Raw genomic sequence first — 23,236 nt, 5'->3', positions numbered from 1 at the left:
TGGATTCTCCAGTAGCCACAATGCAATGTTCCAGAGTGAAGAGGCAGAAAAGGTATCAAGGCTTTGGTGTCAAGATCTATTTTGCAGTTACTAATTGTAGGGCTGAGGGTCTTGGGCAAGTAATTTAATCTTTCTGTAGTTTCCAACCCCTAGTTTCCTCATCTGTGAAACAGAGAAGGTGCCCAGCAGGTATCTGGGAAATGTTCCTACTCTAATTGTGTCTTTCATGCCATTCTGCTTTCAACAGCATCTTCCCACACAGATAGGATGGTTTACCCTCTCAGTCAACACAGCAAGCTTCACTTCCAGAATACACTTCTGGGAAACCGCGTGTCTTGTCCCTGGTCAGCCAGCAATGGACTCATGTCCTTGGGAGCAATACTGGGTCCACCTTAGTGCTGTCTCCCAGAGGAGTCGCTTAAAGGACCCAAATGCCACCCCAGGTGCTGGTGGCCAGCCCAGCCCAGGGACCCCAAGGGCTCCTGGAGTGAGGCCCACCTGGATGGCCTAGCCTGACCGCCATGGAACCGAACACAGTGCACCATGGAACGGGGTAGAAAGCCTACGGCAAAATACAGAGGTCTTGGGACTACCCTGGTGGCCCAATGGTTAAGAATCCACATGGCAATGCAGGGGACATGGGTTTGATCCCTGGTGGAGGAACTAAGATTCCACATGCCTCGGAACAGCTAAGCCCACAGGCCACAACTCCTGAGCCTGCGCACTGCAACTGGAGAGTCTGCACCACAACGAAAGATCCCATATGATGCAATGCAGATCCTGACTGCAGCTAAGACCTGATGCACCAGATAAGTAAATAAACAACCAATACAACTACTAAAAAAATACAGAGGTCCCAGTGTGCTGCCTCTGACTCTCGGACTTCAGCTTAAAGAGAAGCCTTAAATCTCTCAGCAATCAGAAAATGGATTTCGAGTGGCCTCTCTTTGGATCTCAGCAGGGAGGTTTTGCTGTTTCAACTTCCCGAGGCCCCAAGCAGCCCCTTTATCAAGAGGCTAGTGGGTGGGTAGGGAGGCTTGAACAAAACTCTCCAGCTGCACAGTCCACTCCCTACCTGAGTAGTGACAGGGAGCAGCCTAGTCTCTGCTTTAAGGCCAGCAGCACATGGAGTCCATGGGTGGGCCCTGCTCCCTGATTTGGCACCGGGAGGGAGGAAATGGTTCATCCCCCATCATTTGCTCTGTCTCAGAATTCTGGGGGAACACGAGGCAGAAGGATCCCCCAGCAATTTGTGTGGACCTGCAATTTGTGTATTCAAAGTATTTAAGACCACAGCATCTCCTGCAGAAGCCTGAGGTGAGGATAGGTTCTCACTCGTGAGTTACTCTGGCTCCTGGGCAGGTGTATTACCCCGCCCAGGCCCCTTTCCCCACAGATTTGTTCTGGAGGAAGTGAAGGGGACCAGGCTCAAGCCCTCTCCTTGTGCCCTCGGTTCTTATGGAGTGGGGGCAAGATGTGAAGGGTTGGATGGAGGATCTGGGAATTCTTGATTTCCCATTTTCAGCTGGTCTGAGGACCAGAGGGAGCTGTGCCAAGTCACAAGGAGTTGTTGTGCAGCCACGCATTCACCAACATTGTATGATGCTGGGTACCACTTGCTAGCTGTAGATGGCAGGGGCCTCTTCACACTGCAGAACACACAATCTGCCCCTGGAGTGATCCAGACACTGCCTACCAGCTGCACACACAGATTGAACTCTGAATGCCAGCCTAGATGGCTCATCCAAGGGATGTTATAACTAGGAACCTGTGTGTTATTTCTGATGAAATCCAGAAACTTCACTGTACATCTGGAGTCAAGCCAACAAGCATAGCCACAAAACCCCAGAGGATTAAGTATGTCCCAGCTCAAGGGAAATACTAATAAAATATGACTTAGGCAGTATGAATATAAAAATCTCTAAAACATCCTATTGGACACATGCAGAGGCAAGCTGGGCTTACTCTGTTGTCCTTAAATGGCTTGTCACCCAGGATCCCAGAGGCAAGTGATACTGACACAATTATCCTCAACACTGTGTACACTTTATTTCAAAACAGAAGCCCCGGACACCGGCTGGCACCAAGGATCTGGGGCTGACTTGGAGCTTTCACATTATTCTCTGGTGCACGGACATCCTGCTCTGGCTTGCTTGGTGCCAGCAGTGGGGCCCAGCTGGGCATGGCTTAACACGTCAAATTTCCCTGGGGTGCTGACCCTCCTCAATGACTCACCCCCTCCCACCTGGACTCAATTCATCAGAGGGGAAGAAGAAGTCCGGCGTTGGGGAAGAAGAAGTCCGGCGTTGGGGAAGAGCCAGACTGGGAAGTGAGTTAGCAGACTCTGCCCCTGCCCACCGCCCCAGTCCCCCTTTACATATGGGAGCAATGGGATACTTTGGGGTCAGGTATTTCTTTAAGAAGACAGAATGCAAGAGAGGAGGAGGGTTATTCTGCGCAGGCTTTGGGGGAACACTTTGGGGCAACAACATGCATGGAGCCATTTACTAACCATTCACCTGCAGGACGTGGGTCTGGAACAGCTGCTCGTGGCCGGAGGCATGGCAGGTGTAATTGCCCATGTGGATGGTGGTCACCTTGGTGATGTAGAGGGAGTCGTCCTCTCCGAAGTCCTGCTTGGGCAAGGAAGACAAGATTGGCTTCTCTGTTGAATGGGCTGGGAAGGACCGCCACATCTTGGGTTTTGCCAGAAAACAGAAACCCTGCAGCTCTGAGGACGTCCTTTCTGCCTGGCCCCTTGCTCAGCCAGAGCTGCCTGTGGGGCTGGGCAGCAGGACCGCAGTGTCTCCACTGAGCTGCTTGCCCAGACCCTGTACGTCATTTTACAACCTGCTTCACCTTCTCTGGGAGGCCCGGCCGAACGTCTTCCCCAGTACCCTTCATCTCCACTTCTATAGCTGGCCTCACCTGCCCCGCCTGTTAATCCTGCTGCTGCTTGGCTGGTTCCCTGGACTCTTGTCCACCTGTTGAGATGCTCTGGAGGGCAGCCTCCTTTGCAAACTTTTTCTTAAAAGACTGGATAGCAAATATTTTGGCTTTGTGGGCCACAGGGCTCTGTCAACTACTCAACCCTGCCGTGAGGCATGAAAATAGCCATGCTGCTGCTAAGTCACATCAGTCGTGTCCGACTCTGTGCAACCCCATAGCCGGCAGCCCACCAGGCTCCCCTGTCCCTGGGATTCTCCAGGCAAGAACACTGGAGTGGGTTGCCATTTCCCTCTCCAATGCATGAAACTGAAAAGTGAAAGTGAAGTCGTTCAGTCGTGTCCATCTGTTAGCAACCCCATAGATGGCAGCCCACCAGGCTCCTCCATGTGATACCTAAATTCATGAGTATCACTATGCTTCAATGAAATTTTATTTAAAAATGGGGTGGGCTGCATTTGGCTCACAGCGTATGGTTTGCCTATCACTGGTTTAGATCTTACTTCCCTCCCCAAATAATTTCAGGCAGCTTGCAGAAATCTGGGTAACCCCAGAGAAGGAAAACAGAACTCTGAGGAAAATGAAGGCAAACAGAAAACAAGGACAGGATGTAAAAGAGAGCAGGTGGGGTCAATGCCAGGCCCTCCATGAGAGACGGCTCAGTGATAAGCCTTGTCCCTGTGACCTCTGCAGCCTCACTGTGGGGTCCGATTTGGCCAGCACGTGGGGAGGGATGGGCAGGAGGGAGCTTTGGGCTGATCAAAGTCACCTGCTAAGCACAGGGCATGAAGCAGCTGCCTCTTCTGCAGAGCCCTGCACAATGCCAGCCCCATCCAGGCACTAGCTGCAGACAGGCTGGGGACGGAATTGCCTGGAGTTTGGTTTTAGCTACCAAACATGTCTGAGGTGCGGTACTCAGAGCTTCTGGGGCAGAACAGGTCCTGACTCCCTGGTAAGAAATGGGCCTGGCAGCACTAGCTGCAAGGAGTGATGGGGGGAGCCCGGTGCTGCCTCAGGAGGCTCAGGCTTTAGCTTGAACTCTGTCACTGACCAATGTCCCCTCATCCCTCTGGGCCCTGGCTTCCCCTGCCTGGAAGTTGAGGAAAATTCCTCTGCCCTGTCTGCTGATGGGGAAGCATGACAGACATGGGGCTGCTCCTTTTCTTCTTGTTATTTTTATTATTTTTAATTGAAGGATAACTGCTTTACAATACTATGTTGGTTTTTGCCATACATCAACATGAATCAGCCATAGGTATACATTTGTCTACTTTTCTTATTATTAACAGAAGATTCAAAACTCCTCTTGGCCCCTTGGAGACAACACCAAACCATCCCTCCTGTTATTTCTCTTGTCCTTCCTGAGCTCCCTTCTCCCACGGAAACAATTTGGTGGCAGGAGGGACAAAGGCCACTAGTCAGTGTGGCAAGGGCACAGCCACAACCACGAGTCCTTTAAGGATGCTTTCTGGCTAGTTAACCTAATGAGGGGTGCAGGCCCAAGCGAGGTCTGGGTTAAGGAAGGTGGAAAGTGGATGTATGCAGCCTGCTCTTGGTATCAAGGAAAACGATACTCAGAAGTGCTCCCACTGGGGTAAAACACTGGAGAAGGCTGCAGGAACCCTTAAGAGTTTTCTCTGAAACATTGCTCTGCTTTAAAAAACCCCATTCTGATTACCCGGTGGAAGCTTCAATAATAAAAATAAAACACCAGATAGCTGATTTGTCCTGTGTCACAACAGAGTCGTAAAGGGTTCATACCTGAGTCGCTTATGAAAAGTTAATAGTCACTTCTGGGGATGACATATTTCTAATCTGAGCTGTTTACCGTGTTAAAACCTAAGTCTGAAGGAAAATGCATTTTGCTTGGAGTCTCAGAGGTTGGAAAGGCATCTTGAGAGACAGCTGGGGAGCCGGGTGTGGCCCCGACCTTGGGAACCCCTCTGTCCCTCACTTGGTTGGTTCCCAGACAGACTACAGACTCCATCCCAAAGGGCGACACCATACCCGTCTGCTCTCGGAGTTTGGTGCTAGGGGTCCCCTGGCGTTTCCCTCTGGGCTGCCTTCCTGAGCCTTCATATCCACAGCCCTTCCTTATAGGAGGGCCCTTGTAGCCAGTCTTAGGTTCTGGAACCCTCTGCTCATACTGCCACCTCAATGGGATGGTGTGGTCACGGGGACTGCAGGCTGAGAAGAGCCCCCAGGGTGAGGTGCCCACAGTCCACTGCAGGGTGGTGCTAGGTGACACCACCAGCTCAGTGTCCATGAGCTAACTGTGCGCTGGGAATCTTGACACACATTGCCCAGTTTAAGCCTCAGAAAAAAGCCCTGAAAACCATAAAGCAAAGCAAAAGCCAGTCCCCACAGGATGGGAAAGTAGAACCCTCCTGCACAATATATTCAGAGTCTGACCTTCTCCACCACCTCCACTGCTATCACCAGAAGCTCGATGCAGTGACCTCCACAGCTGCGCTCAGGGTCTGACCTCCACATCACAGCCCAATGATGGCCCTTGTCTGACTCCCATTTAGCATACTGTTTGCCACCTGTCTCCCTGACTAGCATGTGAGTGCCCTAGGGGAGGGCAGGGACTCTGGTGCCCGCTGCTTACTGCTGTGTCCCCAGTGCCTGGCGTAGGGCTGACACAGGGTGGCCCTCAGTAGATACTCATTGAGCAGACCATACGAGGCATTGAGCTGGGCTCTCTGCAGGGGCTTTCCTGATTTTGGTTCTTTGGACTGGACAATGGGCATGTCCAGGATGTGTCCTGCCTTCTCATGCCCCCAGATGTTGCCAATCATGTGGCGGTACAAATCAAGTGGCTGGCAGGGAGGCAGAGAGCCAATCTCCGGTCTTGTCTCCACTTCCCAACCCTGCCTCCTTCTCCAAACTGCATTCTCAGACCTGGGCACACTGGGAGGGCTCCACACATGGCAGCAGGCAGAGTCCATGTAACCCCAGACTAGGCTCATGGCTTCTGTGAGCCTCTAACAGAGCTGCTTGGAGAAGGAAATGGCAACCCACTCCAGTGTTCTTGCCTGGAGAATCCCATGGACAGAGGAGCCTGGTGGGCTGCTGTCCATAGAACTGCACAGAGTCAGATATGACTGAAGTGACTTAGCATGCACGCATGCGTTGGAGAAGGAGATGGCAACCCACTCCAGTACTCTTGCCTGGAGAATCCCAGGGACGGAGGAGCCTGGTGGGCTGCTGTCTATGGGGGTTGCACAGAGTTGGACACAACTGAAGTGACTTAGCAGCAGCAGCAGCAGCATCAGAGTTGCTTAGCCTCTGGTTTTTCCTCAATGTTCCTGGGAGCAGAGGTGTGATCCCTCAAGTGTGGAGGGTGTGGGGATGCTGGATGGGTGATGCACTACTTGGAACACCTAACTCATTACCAGCCTGTGACTCAGGCTCTGGGGAAAACGTGATTCTGTACTCCAAAAAATAAAAAAAAAAAAAGGTCTCTGGGCTGAAACAAAAGGCATCCTATAATTATAGAAAAAAAGTGCATATTGTTTTCTGGGACATGAATACTGGCTACAGAAATCAAATTTCCCTCATTGGATGTAAAGAAATTACTTTAAAAATTGATTTATAAGAAGTTACATAAAACTAAAGCTGCAATCCTTTCTCTCCTGAAGGTTCTCTGAGATGTGTCTGAATACTGCTATCAGTGCTTGATTGCATCTCTGTAATTGTCTTTTTATGGATGGCTTTTTTTTCTTTTGCTCTGATGCACAGAAATGTATTAGCAAAATCAAGGTTCCTTCCAGAAATAAACAGATGCTAGATTAGACCATTCTTTGTATTGATGCACATATGTCTTTGGAAAAGAGACAATTTTACTTAAAGAAATGGTTTTTGCCTTTTAAGAAGCTATTTTCTAGGTATCTGCCCTTAATAAAGCAAGCAATTAAACAAGATTTAAGTATTAAACAATATTTAAGCAGAGGCAAGATGGGAGATGTTGTCACAGTGATACATGTGAGTCAGGTCGAAGTAATATGAAAATGAGCCATCAGTGCTGACTGTTTAGTGACTAAATGTTAAACACAAGGGCTCCAGAATGATTTCAGAGGTGAGGTTAATGGTATTGTCAATGCTGGACTTCCCTTGTGGCTCGGCTGGTAAAGAATCTGCCTGCAATGCCGGAGACCTGGGTTTGATCCTTGGGTTGGGAAGATCCCCTGGAGAAGGAAAAGGCTACCCACTCGAGTATTCTGGCCTGGAGAATTCCATGGACTGCACATGGAGTCGCAAAGAGTCAAACACCACTGAGTGACTTTCACTGTTCACTGTCAATGCTGCAAGTTAAAACTCCATTTAGAGACATTTATTCCAAGCTTTTCTAACTCTGCCCTTCTCAGGAGCTCCCTTGGCTCGCTTTGGAGAGGACGGAGAAAGTGGAGGGTCTTTCCCTCCCGGCTGATTTGACTCTGTCCCCCTGAATCTCATGAACCCTAGCGTCCCACCTGCACAAATGGACCCAAACACTGTAGAGCCTTGGTGACGGCAGGTCCTCAGAGCTGTCTGCACTGCACATGCCCCCTGCATACAGCACTACCTAACAGGCGGGCAAAACACCTAAAGCACCCCTCTAGCCAGACCCCTGGACACACCCCTACCCTCGCCCCACATAAGGAATTAGCTTGCCCCCCTTGGAAGCAAGCAAGCAAGGGAAACTGTTATTTTTGCTCCCCTCTGCTGCAGCAGGGTCCTCAATAAAGCCTTGCCTAAATTTCTTGCTGGCCTCTAGTCAATTTCTGTTGACTGAAGGAAGGCCAAGAACCCTGGTCGGTAACAAATTGAAGTTTCAGACCATCTAGAACCTGCTGCCTTCATCTGGGAAGCCTGTAAACCTCCCCCGGGGACACTTGTATCATGAGTCCCCAAGCCAAAAGGGCCTTCCAAGTTCCTCTAACCTGGATCACACTGTCATCCAAGACTGCTGATCAGCATTCTTGCTATTTATGAAACATCCTGGAGAAGATTTGATTACATTTCTTTCCATGGCTCATTTCAGGGACCAACAAGGCTTGCAATCAGGAATTTTCTCCTATTATGGTGTTTAAAACTTGTATATACCGCTGGAAGCGGGTGCAACTCTTTTTTTGTAGGGAGACTTGGCAATATCCATCAAAACAGAAAATGTGTCCACCCTCGATGGAGTTACTCCACTTCTAAGAACTTCAACACCTACTTACAGAAATGTGCAAAGAGGTATGTATAAAGATGCTCACTGCAGTGTTGTTTGCAGATGGTAAAGCCTAAAAGTAGCCTGAATGTGAGCTCCCCGGCATGGGGCTTGGAGCTCTGCATTTAGGGTCTAGAAGCTGGATCAGAACCTTCCTGAGGAACCCTGTACCTTTGATAAGGGGCCAGAAGTGGTCACTAAGCACAGGTACAATGGAGAATGAGGGGTGACCCTGAGGAGGCCACTGAGAAAGCTAAGGCCAGATGAGGTACCTTGAAGGGCAGAGTCCCCCATGAGCTCTACAAGCTGTTGTACCATGGGCCAAGCTCTGTCTCTCGGAGAGCTTTGGCCAATCCTCCTAGTGGTTTGAACTCATCCAAAGCTCAAAAGAACCGGATGTGCATCCGTAACCAGGGTTTATTTGACAGGAGCTGGAGAGAACTGGCCAAAGCCTTTGAATGCTTCAAGTAGAGTGTTTTCCAAGATCTTAAAACAAAATGTACCCAAGCGTTTAATGAGATTATTTTAATGCAGAACCTACAACCACCATCCAGCATGTTGCAAACAGCTCTCCATGCTAATCAAACGCCTCTCATCTTTTTACAATGGATTCATGACTGGTTCATATAAAGACAATAAAAATTAAATGAGTCATAAGCTCCTAAATCATTCTCTTTTGGTCTTTTTAATAACTCACTTCCAAAGAAGAGCTGGCTGAGAGCGTATGCTTCATTAGAGTTATTTGTTCATGGTTTTATACCATCTAGGCATGGGAAAAAAGGGAACCTTTTAACATATCCTTCAAACACTGCCACAAATACTTTCTTCTAATGGGTTTTGTTTTTCTGCTTTTATCACTGTACTCCGCCTGTCGACATTTGAAAGCCCCAAATAGGGAGATTTGGTGAAAGAAAAAAACCAACAAAAAGAGTGGCTCTTTCAAGTCATTTGCAATATACTGGGGTTTGTTGTGAGCTTTCTTTCTTTCTTTTTTTTTTTTTAAAAGAAGAATACAATAGAAAAATGTTTCCTCTCCCTGAGAATATCTTCGCCAAACAACTCCATGCACTGGTCTAAGAGCTTTCTGTCTTCTCTTTGCTGTGGCAGCAGCAGCCAATGAGACCTGGAGCACCAGATACGTGGCTGCACCCGGAGTCCACTGAGGCTCAGGTACTGTAGCCGTTACTGCTAGAGCAGAAGGTAGGTGCAGCTGCCTCAGACGAGACCCTGGCAATGCTGGGTGCTAGGTGCTATTATCCTAAGAGCAAGGAACCCATGAAACTCTAACTGGGGTGTATAGGTTGGCTGCAGGCCCTGGTAAGTTCCTGACACCCCTGAGTGACAGAATTCCACTTGCTTCATAGGACTGTGATGAGGATTAAATGAGATGGTGCTTCTGAATGGACTATCACGGAGAATGGCCCCCCAGACGCAGCAGTGTCTTGGTACCGATGGTAGAAATACCTGTATTAACACTAGCAAGGATTCAGGGGTCAGCTAATTTCTGGGACTTTGGGGATGCCTTCTCCCTGCTTCTGCTTCCCTCATGGGCAGCCTCTATGTGAGGAAGACAGTTACGTGGCGAGGGCAGGTGACATTGTTGGAGCAGGGGGTGCAGACTGGGTTTGGGGACGGTCTTTTCACTTCCTGAGTACCTGCTGTCTGTGGTCTGGGCAGGGCGTTGAGGCCGGGATGGGACCTGCTTCTGCAGACAGTGGGGCAGCCTCCCCCAAACCCGAAGAACACCCAGTGTACAGGCCCGGCTAGGTGAGGAGTGTATGGATCTGCAGCTGAGATGGGCCCCACCCCGGACTGAAGACTGGCTCTGAGCCCTTAGGAGACAAGGAAGATTGAAGCTCTGAAAAACAGAGCTTCCTGGCTCCTGTGCAGGACTCATATCCCACAGGGCCCTGTCTCCCAGGTGATTTCCTTATCACAGCACTACATGACCCCAGGGCCCAGAGAGCCCTCAAAGGGGACCCGGTTGGTCCCCTTCCTGCTTTGGTACCTATGGTGAGGGGATCTCACTACCTCCTAAGGCACAGTCCTTCCCTAGCATAAGCTCCCCCCACAGGTTCTGGTTGTGGCCCCTCTGGGATGATGGGGTGCCCTTCTCCCATGTGACTCTGTGCTGTCTCAGCAGAGGCCAGAGGCTGGGCGGGCTGACCACAGGTCCATGGGGCTGGGGGGCGGTGCTGAGAGGTGCAGGGTCACCCTGGCACACCAGCGTGTGTGCCAGCAGCCTGGCCCGAGACCAGAGCACTTTCCGAGCTGGAGCCGTGGCCCTGGGTCCTTGAGGGTTGAGGTGGGGGCCTCAGGGCCAGGTCTGAAGCTGCCAGACCCACAGCTGCTCCAGTAGAGATTCCAGCAATTGGCTGGGAAGTAAACAAATTACAGGCCGCCCTTTGTGAGCTCCGGAGACCGTGCACAAGTAGAAACTGTCATGCAAACAGAAGGAGGTATCGTAATCCGGAGACTCACTGCCGGGAGGTGGGCAGAATTCCCACCCCATCTGGGGGGCGCCTGTCTGGGGGGCCTTTGCACTCCTGGTACCCAGTGCTGCCCTCTGCTCGGGGGGGTTGTTTTTCTGGTTGCAGCTGAGTCAGGGCCCCTCATGGTCCGGGCTGCAATGAGATTGACATGTCTTGCTGCGGGGAGGGCTCAGGCAGCCTTGGCGGGGAACACCAGGTCCCCAGGACCTGCTACACTGTGTTGCGCTGCCCCCTCGAAGCCAGGGAGAATGTCTTTGCTGTATGATCTGGCACTGGGTTTGTCACTCAGTAAGTGAATCCAGAGGAGGGTTCCTCACGTGTGCTGTCTGGACAACTGTGTATACACTAGCGACTCCTGACTGCTCCTGACAGCGACATCGCTCACTGGGGAATCTGAGGGGCTCCTCCTTGCGCGGCTCCGGGCTAAACGGGTACATTTACTTTCTGAGCAAATATTATTCTGATGCTTGGCGCCTCCTTGATGTTGGCAAGTCAGAAAAGTTTAATTACATGTGTCATTAGCATGGCATTCTGTAATAGCTCTGTGACCGAATTCATTAACGGAATTCTTAACAGATAAGACAAGACAAATTAATATTTTGTTGCCCATGAAAGCTTCTCATTAAGAGAGTAGTGAAAAAGTGATTAATATTTTGTTGCCAATCAAGATGTCTCATACAAATGACAAAGAAAGGAGGTCCACACCTCTGTGCGCTCTCTAATCTCCCCGCCTTGGGTTTTGTAAGCTGATCAGCTTTCCCTGTCAGTGTACCGTTTCCGAGCCGGTCGCTCATTACAAGGCCTGTGATCGTGCTGTGTTTCATCTCTGACTATGACAGGAGCGGATGGGCGCTGAGATGCCACAGGCTGGGGGGCTCTACCAGCCCACTGATGCCTGATCTTTGCTCTACCATGGTAGCTCCCCCGGACTGTTCTCCCCTGATCCATCCTGCTTCAGGAATGCCCTGTGTATCCTGATGACCCAGCTCTGCCCTGATCCAGCCTAATTTCCTCCTACGGCTACTCCCCTCACTGTCCATAGCAGGGCTGTGCTTAATGAACCCCTGCTGTGTGCCAGTCACTGGGTGGGGTGCCCCCCGCCAACATGCTCAGCCTGAAAATGCCCTCTCAAGGAGGACAACCTCATCTCCGCTGCCCCGCAGGCTCAGAACAGGTGTACGGCTCACCCAGGGCAGCCCTGGACCCACTGGAGGTGCTGGTCAGTGTCTCCCCCTGGATGAATCAAGGCTGACCTGAATCAAGGTGATGACAGGCAGCAGGGACCATCCCAGAGTCACATCTGCCTGATGGGGGCCTTACCAGACAGCGCTGACTGCTGGTTGGGCACTCAGGCTGCAAGGGGTTGAGAGTGCTGTCTGGTGGGAGAAGTAGTAATAACAGAAATAGTGAAAATGAGAGCATGATAGCATGGACATCATGTGTCCATGAACACACACTTCATGTGTCTTTTAATCCTCATTATAGCCCTATGAGGCAGGATCTATTCATCCCCTTTCCACAGAAGAGGAAACTGAGGCTTAGAGAAGTCAAATGCCATGTCCAAGGTCGCTAAGCCAGTAAGTGGTAGAGCTGAGACTTAAACCCAGGTCCCTTTGACCCTGGAGCCTGTGCCCTTCATGAGTAAGGCTTTGCTGTCTCTCTCCTCTCTTGAAGGCAGGTATACATGTGTGTGTATGTATATGTGTCTGTGTGTGTGAGTGTGCTGTGTGTGTGTTTGCACATGTCGGGCCAGGACCCCTGTGTGGCTAGCACTGCCCTGCGCCCTCACTTGGGGGTTTCTCAGAAGCTGAGGGCCCTGCTTGCTCGCGGGCCGCTCACTTGCCGAGAGGAGCAAGTGTTTCCTGTGAGGTAACGAGAGGCCATTAATCTCCAGTTGCACCACAATTACCCAAATTGCTAACCTCTCTGTGAAAAGTAGAAATGCAATTGAGTTGGTGCTGGAGGCATGTTCGAGGGAGGGGAAAGACACTCAAAGTAATTTAATTAACTGATGGCAAGTGCATTAAAAGGAGCTCTGCCTCTGCCTTTATTTCTCATGTCTTTAAATAGAGCATCGAGCAATGCACACGGACGTTTAGACACAGGCAGGCCTGACCTAGTTCTGAATTAATCACCACTGGCCAATCATGGTTAAAAGCTGACAACCCACCTTGAGAGGTTCGCATGCACAAACGTGCACCCCAGCAACACATACAACATGCACACGCACACATACATGCACAGCCTAGTCTTCACAAGCAGGACACTGCCTCCCCTTGCTAAGATCTCAGACAAGCCCTGGGCATCTTAGGCTCAGAGAAAGAACTCTGCCCACTGAGCACCTGACCAGCATGCAACCAGGCTGGTGCTGGCACTGACATTCAGAGGTGGGTGGATACCATCCGTGCTCACTATAGAGGGGAAACTGCAAGGAAACCATCTTGCCTGGTGTGACAAAGGTGGGGGAAGGGCACTTCTGCCCAGCCATAGCCAGGGCTGGACTCCAGAGTGACCCGCCTCTTCCCATCTGCTTCCCCAACCATCTTCAGTGTGCATCCAAAGGGACCCAGAGAGTAGCAGAGTCCCAGCTTTGTGATTTCTGTTACCCTCTCTTTCCACAAAGCAGTCTCAGAGCTGGATGAGATCTTTAAGGTCATAGGGTTTAGCTGCCTTCTTGTGGCTGGCAGCACTGTTCACTATGACCCTGAGCTTGTATGCCTCTAGGGATGGGGAGCTCACTATCTGATGTGATGGGTCACTTCAGTGTGGGGCAGGGCTGATGGCTGGAGTGGTGCTCCATCCAAGCAGTTCCAATTGGTCTCTTTTTGGGGTGCACCCTGGCCCTTTTGCTAGTCCAACTCATGGGGCCACACGGCCCAGGCCAGTTCTCTGTCACAGCACCTTAACCCCCACCTTACAGCTGCTAGCGTGAACTGACCACTGACTCCACAGGTCTTCCTTATTGGGGCCAAGTGGCCCATTCTGGGTTGGCCTGTCCTGAGCCAAGGAGACCAGGGCTGCTTGTCTTCTGCCTGAAACTTGAATTCTTGTCACTGTAGCTCAAGACCTATAGACCATCCTGGCAGCACCCTGCATGGGTGACATTACTCCATCTTCTCACATGAACTCCTGGGAAACCACCGCCTCCCTACCCCCCTGTGCCAAACCAGGGCCAGTGCACACTCTTCAATCCTTCTATTCCTCAAGGCCCACAGAAGGGAGGCACCACTAACATTGCTTTTCTAATAGATTAATTCACTGAGGATCCGTTTAAGAAACTGTCCAGTCATAGAGGCAGAATGGGGTGATGCTGGGACCCCAGTGCAGACTCCCTGGGGCCCTCAGAGTCCAGGAGGACCCCCCATTGCTCACGTTGGGCTGTGAGGACACAGGAACTCTTTTTCCTCTCAACTCATCACATCCATACTCCTTGCCCAGCAAACAAGACCCCTGGGTAGGTCCCTCTGGTCTGATCTCATTTTCTTTCACCTCGCCCCCTGCCCCTGCCTTCCAGTCAACCATCCCAGAGGCTACCTCTGCCCTCCACAGGGGGTGCCCTCTCCCCAGTGTCCAGCTGTCTGTGTTCTTCCCAGCTTCAGGATCTAGAGACTCCCCTGGGAGAGAGAGAGCATCTCGCCCCACAAGCCAGATGCTCTCCCCTTCCCAGGAACCTCCTGCCCTGCCCACCAGACCTCCCCCCAGTATTCACCTTATTCTGGGCCTGGCTGGAAGTTTGCAGACACCATCCATCCATCCTATTCTCTGTACAAGGTGGGACTGACAGACCCAGACAGCAGGCTGGATGGCACCAATGGGGGATATGAAAAGAAAGCCCTCTGGTGCTGCAGCTTCCACAAGGCATCTCACACAGCTGGCCTTCCCAGGTGATGGGTCTGAGCTTAGACAGAGCCTGATGACTTACATTGATGTCTTCCAAATCCAGGAAGTTTAGGGCCAGCCCGTTGCGCTTCCAGATGATGGGTGGCCGCAGGTCTCCGCGGACGGCGCAGGTCAGTACCGTGCTCAGTCCCACAGTCACTGTGGCCACACTGACCCGCTCCTCGGGGGCGAGGCTGAGCTGCACCACCTCTGCAGGGAAAGGAGATGCTGTCAGCTGCAGGCCCAGTGGGGTGAAGTCTCTACTCGAAAGGATGTGGTGAAGGGGATCTACTGCAGGTCAGGGGCCCGGGGAACTTCAGGGATCAGAAGCATTATCCACAGAGGGCTGGCTAAATGGACAGATGGACACAACTCCTGGGAGAGGAGCCACAACTTATGTCAAACGCTCCAAGGGCTCTGTGAATCACATCAGGTCAGGAACCAGAGCCAGCGCAGGGGAAGTGTCTGGTGTGGATATGTGAGTGGAGCCAGGTAGGTGGGCTGCTGGGGCCATGCGGCTGCCCTGCTGAAACTGAGGAGCCAGATGCGCCGGCCCCGCCCTGCACTCACCAGGCCCCATGGAGTCCGGCCCTTGCCAAGTGCAGTCAAGGTCCGCTGGCTGGGCCGACAGGTTTCTCGCCCACCTGGAGGCAAATTAAAGGTTGCGCTGTCTGCGGTCTGGGGAGAGAACTGGCTGACCTTTGAAGGCTTGCTGCTGCCTAAGGAGCCTGTGAACTTGGATTTGAGTTTCTGTTCAGCGACCGTGCACTGCAGCCTTTACTTTTTTTGAGGTGTACTTTGGGCTGCACAAATGACTAATCCTTGCCGCCTCACACTTGATAACTGGCATTAAGACTGATCACTTGTCAGGCAAATGGGGAGGGTCTAAATCATCTCCTTTTCAGAATCACAGACCTTTCGGAATTCTCAGGGTTAATGAAAAAAATCAAACTCAGGCTACTCAAATGCCAAAATGCGATGAGGTTTGGAGTGGGGAGTTGCTAGCTTCACTGACTGCATGGCCTCCCTACTGCCCTTCTCATATCTTCTTGGGCAGCTTGGGGAGGCAGCCCGGGCGGAGGGAGGTGGGCTGGCTCTGGGGGCCTGGCTTGATTCTAGGATGCCAGCAAAGGGTGCTAGGACCTGGGGGGCCCTGACAGGCGTGGAGCAAGGCCCAGAGTTGGGACCTGAGCTCTGTGACTTAGTGGGACGTGTCTGAGCTGTGACCAGGCAGCACACGGAGGCTCACACTCTCTTGCTAGTATGTGTGTGTCAGGGGGATGGGGTGGTGGAGAGGGGAGCAAAAACCGTCACAGGGGCCACACACCGCAGAGCAGGTGCAGTGGGAGCTGGTACAGTGGAGACCAGTCCAGTTCGGGCAGCGAAGCCCTTCCCCCAACTACAAACATTCATGGCCCAGCCCTGGGCCCACAGAGATGAACAAGATATACACTAGGTGCTTAGTCAGTGCTCGTTGGATGGCTGAATGAAAAATGAAGGAAATAGAAATACAGAAGGAAAAAAAAGCAACAGGCCAGTGGGGAGGGGACAATCACACACAGGAAAAATGGGACTCCTGGTGAAGCAGCCACATGAGGAAAAGATAAGCACCGAGTGATTGATGCAGACGCAAACGGCATAATATTTTATAAACACCAAAGTGATGCATTTCAAGCACCCTCTTAAATCATGTTCAACTTGCTGCCCTCCCACCTCTGAGTCATGAGGCTTATTGCTCAGGGCAGAGAAGGCACTAACCCCCCTGTAGCAAGACCCAGGTTTCAGAGATTCAGAGGGGCAGAGACGGGGAGAGGGATTTACTAGTATTGTTTAGCTCCCGCTGTGCCCAAGTACAGAGGAGACCATTTTCCCTCCTGGGATGAGCCTTGAGGCCCTGTGGAAGTGGGAAGGGGTGTGGAAAGCCCCCTTGTCCCCAGGGGAATATGGAGGGACACAGCGGGAAGGGCAGAGAACTTGCCTGCTAGTATGCAGGTGAGGGGAACCAAGGAGGCTCCAAGAGGAGGCTGAAACCTCCCTTACCCGGCTGGCGCCCCTCCCCACCTACGGTGACCACACGGACGCGGCAGAGAGCCAGGGTCTGCATTCATCTGCCAGAGACCCCTTGATCCTGAGTGGTGTGGAGGGGACCAGTGGTTCATGGCTGGGCCATGGTGTGCTCTGTGCTTCTGTACTTGAGGACGGCTTTGGACTCTCAGACCTGAGCCTGTTTCAGTGGGGGCTTGGGAGGCCGAACTGTTGGGAAGCGTGGGACTCTGGACACCAATGGGCTGAGAGTGCCCAGACCAGGAGCACAGTGGCGCTGATCCCTGCTGAGGGTGCACTTGGGCAGGGCGACCAGGGACCCTTGCAGTGGGGACCAGAGGTGGCAGAGGACAGCCAGCCGTATGCTTCCCTCCACACTCAGAAACACAAAGTTGTGTTTTAAACAGTTGTAGAAAAATGTCTGGAGGAGCCTGTAGCACAGGGCTGAAAATAAACAAGCAAGCAAACAAACCCAAGTGGGAAGCCTGTGTGTCTCGCCATCCGCTGCTGGGATGGCTGATTCCCACATTTTTCCTGAGTGTACCCCCAAGCATTTGTATGTCTGAAGATGTGAGATTTCACGGGAAAGACTCAGGCAAAATTAGAATGCGTGAATACTGACAAAACCATCATAATTCTGCTCCTGTCAGCTACACAAATATTAACCAAACAGCAAATATTTGGATCATTTAAAGTTTAATTAAATGAATGTTTTATTAGATTTAGTTCATGTCAATATTCCCTAGGTCCTTTAAAAATTCTAGAGAGATTTATGGCCAACAAACTGCTCTTCACTGCCGGTGTTTTACTGTTCAACACGTGTTCCCCGGCAGGCCCCACTTCCCTGCTAAGTGACCTCCCAGGGTGACTTCCCAGCAAAGGAAAAATGAGCCTCACAGGTGGGGGCTCGAGTGAACCAGGCAGATGTGGGGCTTTGGCTCTGGTCCTGGCCCCCGGTGCTGCCGGAGATCCCCAAGCCACCTTGGGCAGGTCCCTTCCTATCCCTGGTCCCCAGCTGAGTCATGCAGGGTTGGTCTAGGAGGGCTCTGGGGGCTTGGCCAGCTTTTAGGCTCTGGATTCTGCATGCACGGTTCTGAGAAGACGTCCCTGTTCATCCTTCTTTGTCCTGCCAGTGCCTGGTTGCTGCTTCCCCAGCACCATCTGTCTCTGTTCCCTGCCCACTTGCCGTGATGGTACAAATGATGCCTCAAGGGGCAGCGTGAACAGATGCCAAGCCCCCAGGGGTTCCCTCCTGCTGCTCCCTGAGCCCTCCCTTCCTCTCCATCTGGGTCCTCGAGAACCTCCTGTGTGGTCACCGCCTGCCCCCAAACCCCAGTTTGTCCCTGCTGCCCCTGAGTGTCCTGGTCACCACTTGGAGGACAAGGATATCATGGCTCTGCTCAAAAGCTACCAGCGGCTCCCCATCACCCACAGATTCATCACGAATTGAGAACAGTCCCTGACCTTGCCCCACAGTTTCCCAGGTGACTCAATGGTACCTGCTGGCTCCCATACCACTGTGGTTTGGGGCCTAAGCTTGTGCCTACTTGGCACCTTCTACTTGTCTATTCTGAGACCCTTAGCCCCAGTCTCTAGGATGACCTCATGGGATGTTTCTGGGACCCTGCAGTCTTCACATAAGGGGAAACTTAGACAGACACTAGGTGAAGAAGATTGAAAGTTGTCCTGGTGAACCTGTCTTGACTTTTTCAGGCTTAAGTAACAGAAATGCTCCGAAATGCTCAACACACTTAGGAAAAGAAAAAAGAAAGGGATTGATCTTCATGCCCGTAATTGGGAAAGCTCAGGGGTGGAGGAGACTGCAAGCATCCAGGGCCCTTGACAACGGCACTCTGCATGGCTGCAAGGAGTCCAGGGGTGGCCTCATGTTCACATTGTCCCTGTATATGGGATCCTGGAGAAAGGGCCCAAATCTTTCCTAAGGGCCCTGCAAAAAAGCATGGACTGAACTCTGATTACCCAGACTCATCTCCTATGTTCTTTCATGAAGCAATCTCCCAGGCCAGGTGATGCAGTGCTCTGCAGTCACAGGACTGACTGACCCACAGCCCTGGGCCATGTGACCACCTCTGGACCAGGTGCTGGGTGGTTAGAGGTGGGGTCAAATGTCATGACAGACAGGGTGTATTGGGCAGATCAATACCCTGTGGCCATGGACGACACACAGAGAGGTCCTCTTTGGTTCCCTCCATCCCTTCACAGCCCCATCTGGAAGCCTAGGCATGGTGAAAGATGATGGGAAGATGGGTGGAGCGGTGTTGAGAAGACAATGAGAGTCATCAGAAGGAAAAGTGATCTCAGTTATTGCACCTACCCCCAACCTGCAGGGTGGCAGTAGTGGTAAAGAAACCATCTGCCAATGTTGGAGATGTAAGAGAGGTGGATTTGATCTTCGGGTCAGGAAGATTTCCTGGAGGAGGGCATGGCAACCCACTCCAGTATTCTTGCTTGGAGAATCCCACGGACCGAGGAGCCTGGCTGGCTATAGTCCACAGGGTAGCAAAGAGTCAGACATGATTAAAGCGACTTAGTGTGCATGCACGCATACACGACTACATGCCTGAGTGATAGCGGAGGGCTTTGTGGTGGTGGTGTGGACCAGCTGAGGAGACCCCACAATCCTCTGAAGTTTCCCATTGTGATGGGGACTGGAGGAGGGCCAAGAAGCCTTGGATTGTGGAGCTGGCCCTCATATGTGTTCCGTGAACACACTGCCTGAACTACTGTGGGCTGAAGCTCACCAGTGCCCGGGCTCGCTGGTAGATGAGGGGACTCAGATGTGTCTGGACCCGGACTCTGCTCCGGTGGGGTCGAGAGTCATTGGAGAGGGAGGTGGAGAAGCCACACTGCAGCCCTCCAGGGAGCAGCTGTGGAAGGGCCAACGAGGGTTCCTTCCAACTCTTGACTGTGGCTTTGCTGCTCCCATGTGCTGACCATCTCTGGTTCCAGGGCCACTCTGTGGGAAGTGTCCATAGGTTTCTGGGGCACTGAGCAACAAGACCTGCCTTGTGCCCAGAGTATGTTGGGGGAAGTGACAGAGGGCTGGGCTGGGGGCTCCGGTCAGGTCCGGGGTGAGAAGATATCTGTAGAAAGAGGCTAGAGTCTCTAGAAAGAGAGGGCTGGACTGGGGAGCTTGTCCAGCACTGCTGGCAGAGGTGCCCACAGAGAGATGATGTCCTTGCTGTAAGAGCCACACTGGAAGGCTGCAAGGTGGTAGGCAATTGGAGGAGAGCAAGGGAGATGGGGCTTCCTCACAGCTTGGGACATCTGTCTCCCTATAGGCCAAGCCTTCGGACATTAGTCAGCTTCCCCTTATTCCTCGTGGGAGGAGGAGGCTCAGGTAGCGTTGCCATGACTACCAAAGTCAGCACAAGAGAGACCTTTCTGCTTCACTTGAGGCAGGAGATAGATGGGGCCCAGGCTGAGCAGCTGGAACCTGTCCCCTGTGGACAGATGCTCCATGATGAAGATGATGGCAGGAGTGAGGAGGAGCTGAGTCCTGCTCGGATGAAAGAGAGAGACATCACAGGTTTCTCATTCTTGAAGTCAATGAGCTCTCCCAAACTACACGTGCACAGAAAGGTTCCTCAGAGGTCAGAGAAGGGAGTGGGCTCCAGACCATAATATGTTCAGTCAGTTTCCCAGAAGCCCTTGTCCTGGAATCCATTCTGGCTAAGACATGTGTATGCACACGGTTGGCGGTGCTGAATCAGACCAAATGTGGACTCAGAGCCAGGCAAAGCAAGATGATTGGCCAGGGGAAACCGGAAGACCTGCCCGGTATAAGTGATTTAAACTACCCCAAAGGCATGATTCTTTCTCTGAGCCCACCCGTGTATATCCATCCACACTTACTTTTTTTCCTCCTAATAAATGCTTTACTTGTTTCACTTCTTTCCACCTCTTAATAATTCCTTTATTCAAAGCAGAGCTTGTCACTGGCCACTGGCCCTGGTGGTCTAGTGACTAGGATTTGACACTCTCACTGCCTCAGCCTGGCTTCAATCTCTGGTCCAGGAACTGAGATTCTGCTTCAAGCTGACGCAGGCTGAGACACCCGAGATCACACTCAGCAGGCTGCGTGGTGGTGGGGGTCCCCCCAGCGCTGTCTGACCCTCTGGTAACTAGCACAGTGCCTGGCACACGGCAGGTAGGCTTCAGCTGCAGTCCTGGAAGACACGTCGCTGGCTCTCAAGGCCCTTCAAGCCATAGTGGCAATGCCCTTGGTTTTCCAGACACAGCCCTCACTTCCCTCCTCATCCATATGCCCTCAGCGCTCCTTGGAGCTTGGAGAGACGGGGAGGTATGGGGGATTAATGGGCCCACCACGAGCAAGCGAACAAGCACCCTTCCTGGAAGCAGGAGGCCATAAAATTTGAGTCGCGGGAGAATTGGGTTTTAGTTCCTATTACAGCTTTCCCTTAATCTCAGACACTATTTCTCACACTGACTTGAACTCGATGAGACACTCATAAACCCATCAGCACCCTCTCAAGCAGGCTTCTGTTGCTTCACAGCAATAGAAATTAAATTTCTCAAATTCCTGTCAAGTTGGCGTTAGTTTTCTTATGTTAGAAATGCACTAATGGAACGCATTCCTACCTGGACATTTGCCATTTTTCAAATGATACTCTTGGTGGAAAGACTCTGAAGCTCAGTCTACTGGCTCCCACATCCCCGAGTGGACTGAGCTTGGCTCAGGGCAAACCTGGGCTTGGGGGCTGGCTGGGAACCAGGAAGGCCTGAGAGAGACCCCAGACCAGGTGCTCAGAGACCTACCAGAGGTGGCCTCTTTCACACTGTTCTCTGCCAACAAGCAGTCTCCCGTGCCCTGGGGGAATGCCCTCCCCACCAGTGGCCTGGGAGTTGCCACAGCAGGTGCAGCCCCATGGGACAGTCTCTACTAATCTGGTTTTATTCCTGTGACCAGGGCCACACTATGAGATGGTGAGTGGGGCAGAAACCAGGGTAGAGTGTGTGTTGCCTAAGGCCATCTGACCAAGTAGGGGACAGGCAACGTCTAACTGCCAGGACCTGATGGTCTCCCCTGGCATTTACAGGGCAGGGCTGCTGTGGGGAGGTGATGGGGGTGCTTTGTGACTCCCCTGGTCCCCTCCACCAAAGCCTGCCTTTCTGGACTCCCTTTAAATGTCTACTGAAACTCTGTGGGTGGGAGGCTGGGAACACGTGGTCTTTCATCTCAACCCACATGTTTTGAGCACTGGGGCATGTCCAGCCTGGGCAGGAGGCCTAGACCATCTAGACTCGCACTCCTTCAAAATTTCCCGTCTCTTTATGCGTAATAAGATTCCATTTTTGTGTCACTGTTGGATTCCCTCTGGCATGCTTCATTTGGGGGAGGGTAAAATATACTAGTTAATTACCTCCAGATCTGGGGGGTAATTTACTTTCTCAATTGACTTATGTTGTTTGGGGTTGCTTCAAGCATTTTTGCAGTTTAGTTATTAAGTTCTGCTCTCTGATATAAACAGACACCTTTATAAGCTACATGAAGACAGACCATATCTCTTTCATTTCTTTTGTGTCCCATCACCTAGCACAGTTCCTAGCACATAAAAGGGCTTAATAAGTAATGTTAAGCAAGTAAACAGTTAGGGTAGTGTTCATTAAACAATTATATATTGAGCACTTCCTATGTACTAGGATATAGTGGGAATATGCCAGAAAGCAGATCATGCCCAGAGCCTGCTAGCCTGGGACTCCTGGCTAAGCAGGGAGAGAGGTGTCACCTGGAGGGAGAGCACGCCTCTGAGCCTGTCCACAGACCCGGGTGCAGAGCCCAAGTTCCTGCAGAGCCTGATCAACCTCTTTTGGTGGAGATCCCCATGTGCCCAGTGGTGGGTCCTGCACGGGTGGATGTGGAAGGCTAACTCATGTCTTGCTCCCAAGGAGCCCAGGTCTGGCATAGCCTTCTCTTTGTTTGCAAGGCAGGGGGTGCCCATGCAGGAGCCAGGTCACCTGGGCATTCTCTGAGCTCTAGGGTTGTTTTGCCTCCTCTGGCTGATGAACCCTTTCAGATTTGAGAAAACTAAACTACAAGGTGACTGCTGTGGGCAGGTGAGGAGAGGTAAGAGCTGAGCTCAGCATCCAAAGGCTGTGACGCCACTGTCTCAGGGTGCTCTGGGTGCCATGGGTATGGCAGGCAGCAGAGGCATCAGTGGAAGAACAGGGTTGGTTCTGAGGTGAAAAGCCCAGAGCCTCCTGGTCAACAGGCTATGTGGTCCCTCCCTGGTTGGTCTCTGTGCCTGGCGGCGCCTCAGTCAGGCCGGCCAGTCCATGTATTTCCCACTCCCTGCCGAGTCTGCTCCCAAAGGGATGGGAGCGCCTCTGCTCAAGATATATGCAGAAGGAAAGTATTTTAACCCAGAGTTGTTTTTAGGTGACTAGGGAAAAGACTGTATTATCTTATGCAATTATATACTAGCAACTCAGAATTTGGAAAAATTATACAGATATCAAAGACTGGATCTAGAATCTCCTGGACAATCTGATGGTGGAGATGAGCAGGCAACTTTTATCTGACTAGCATGAGGGTGCCATGCTATGTGTTCCCAGATGCTAATTCATTTTCCAGTTCCTGAGCACTCATTAAGACTATTCTCCAGCCCCTCTTGGAGCCAGGATGTAGATATACGAC

General features: G+C 51.8%; 1 protein-coding gene across 1 annotated transcript in view; it reads right to left on the bottom strand.

Moving 5' to 3' along the window:
- FSTL4 (follistatin like 4) overlaps positions 1–23,236 on the bottom strand; it is a 431,430-nt gene that overhangs the window by 45,015 nt on the left and 363,179 nt on the right. The window contains exons 5-6 of the mRNA XM_088839301.1: positions 14,558–14,724; positions 2,513–2,633 (exon numbers count right to left, since the gene is read on the bottom strand). Coding sequence (XP_088695427.1) covers positions 2,513–2,633; positions 14,558–14,724 — 288 coding nt within the window. The remainder of the gene's footprint in view (positions 1–2,512; positions 2,634–14,557; positions 14,725–23,236) is intronic.

This window comes from Moschus berezovskii, chromosome 8 (assembly GCF_049115385.1).
Source record: "Moschus berezovskii isolate FMDL1 chromosome 8, NW_MosBer_1.0, whole genome shotgun sequence".
Taxonomy (NCBI): domain Eukaryota; kingdom Metazoa; phylum Chordata; class Mammalia; order Artiodactyla; family Moschidae; genus Moschus; species Moschus berezovskii.
Note: the sequence above shows the minus strand (reverse complement) of the source record. Positions and strands in the feature narration are given on the sequence as shown.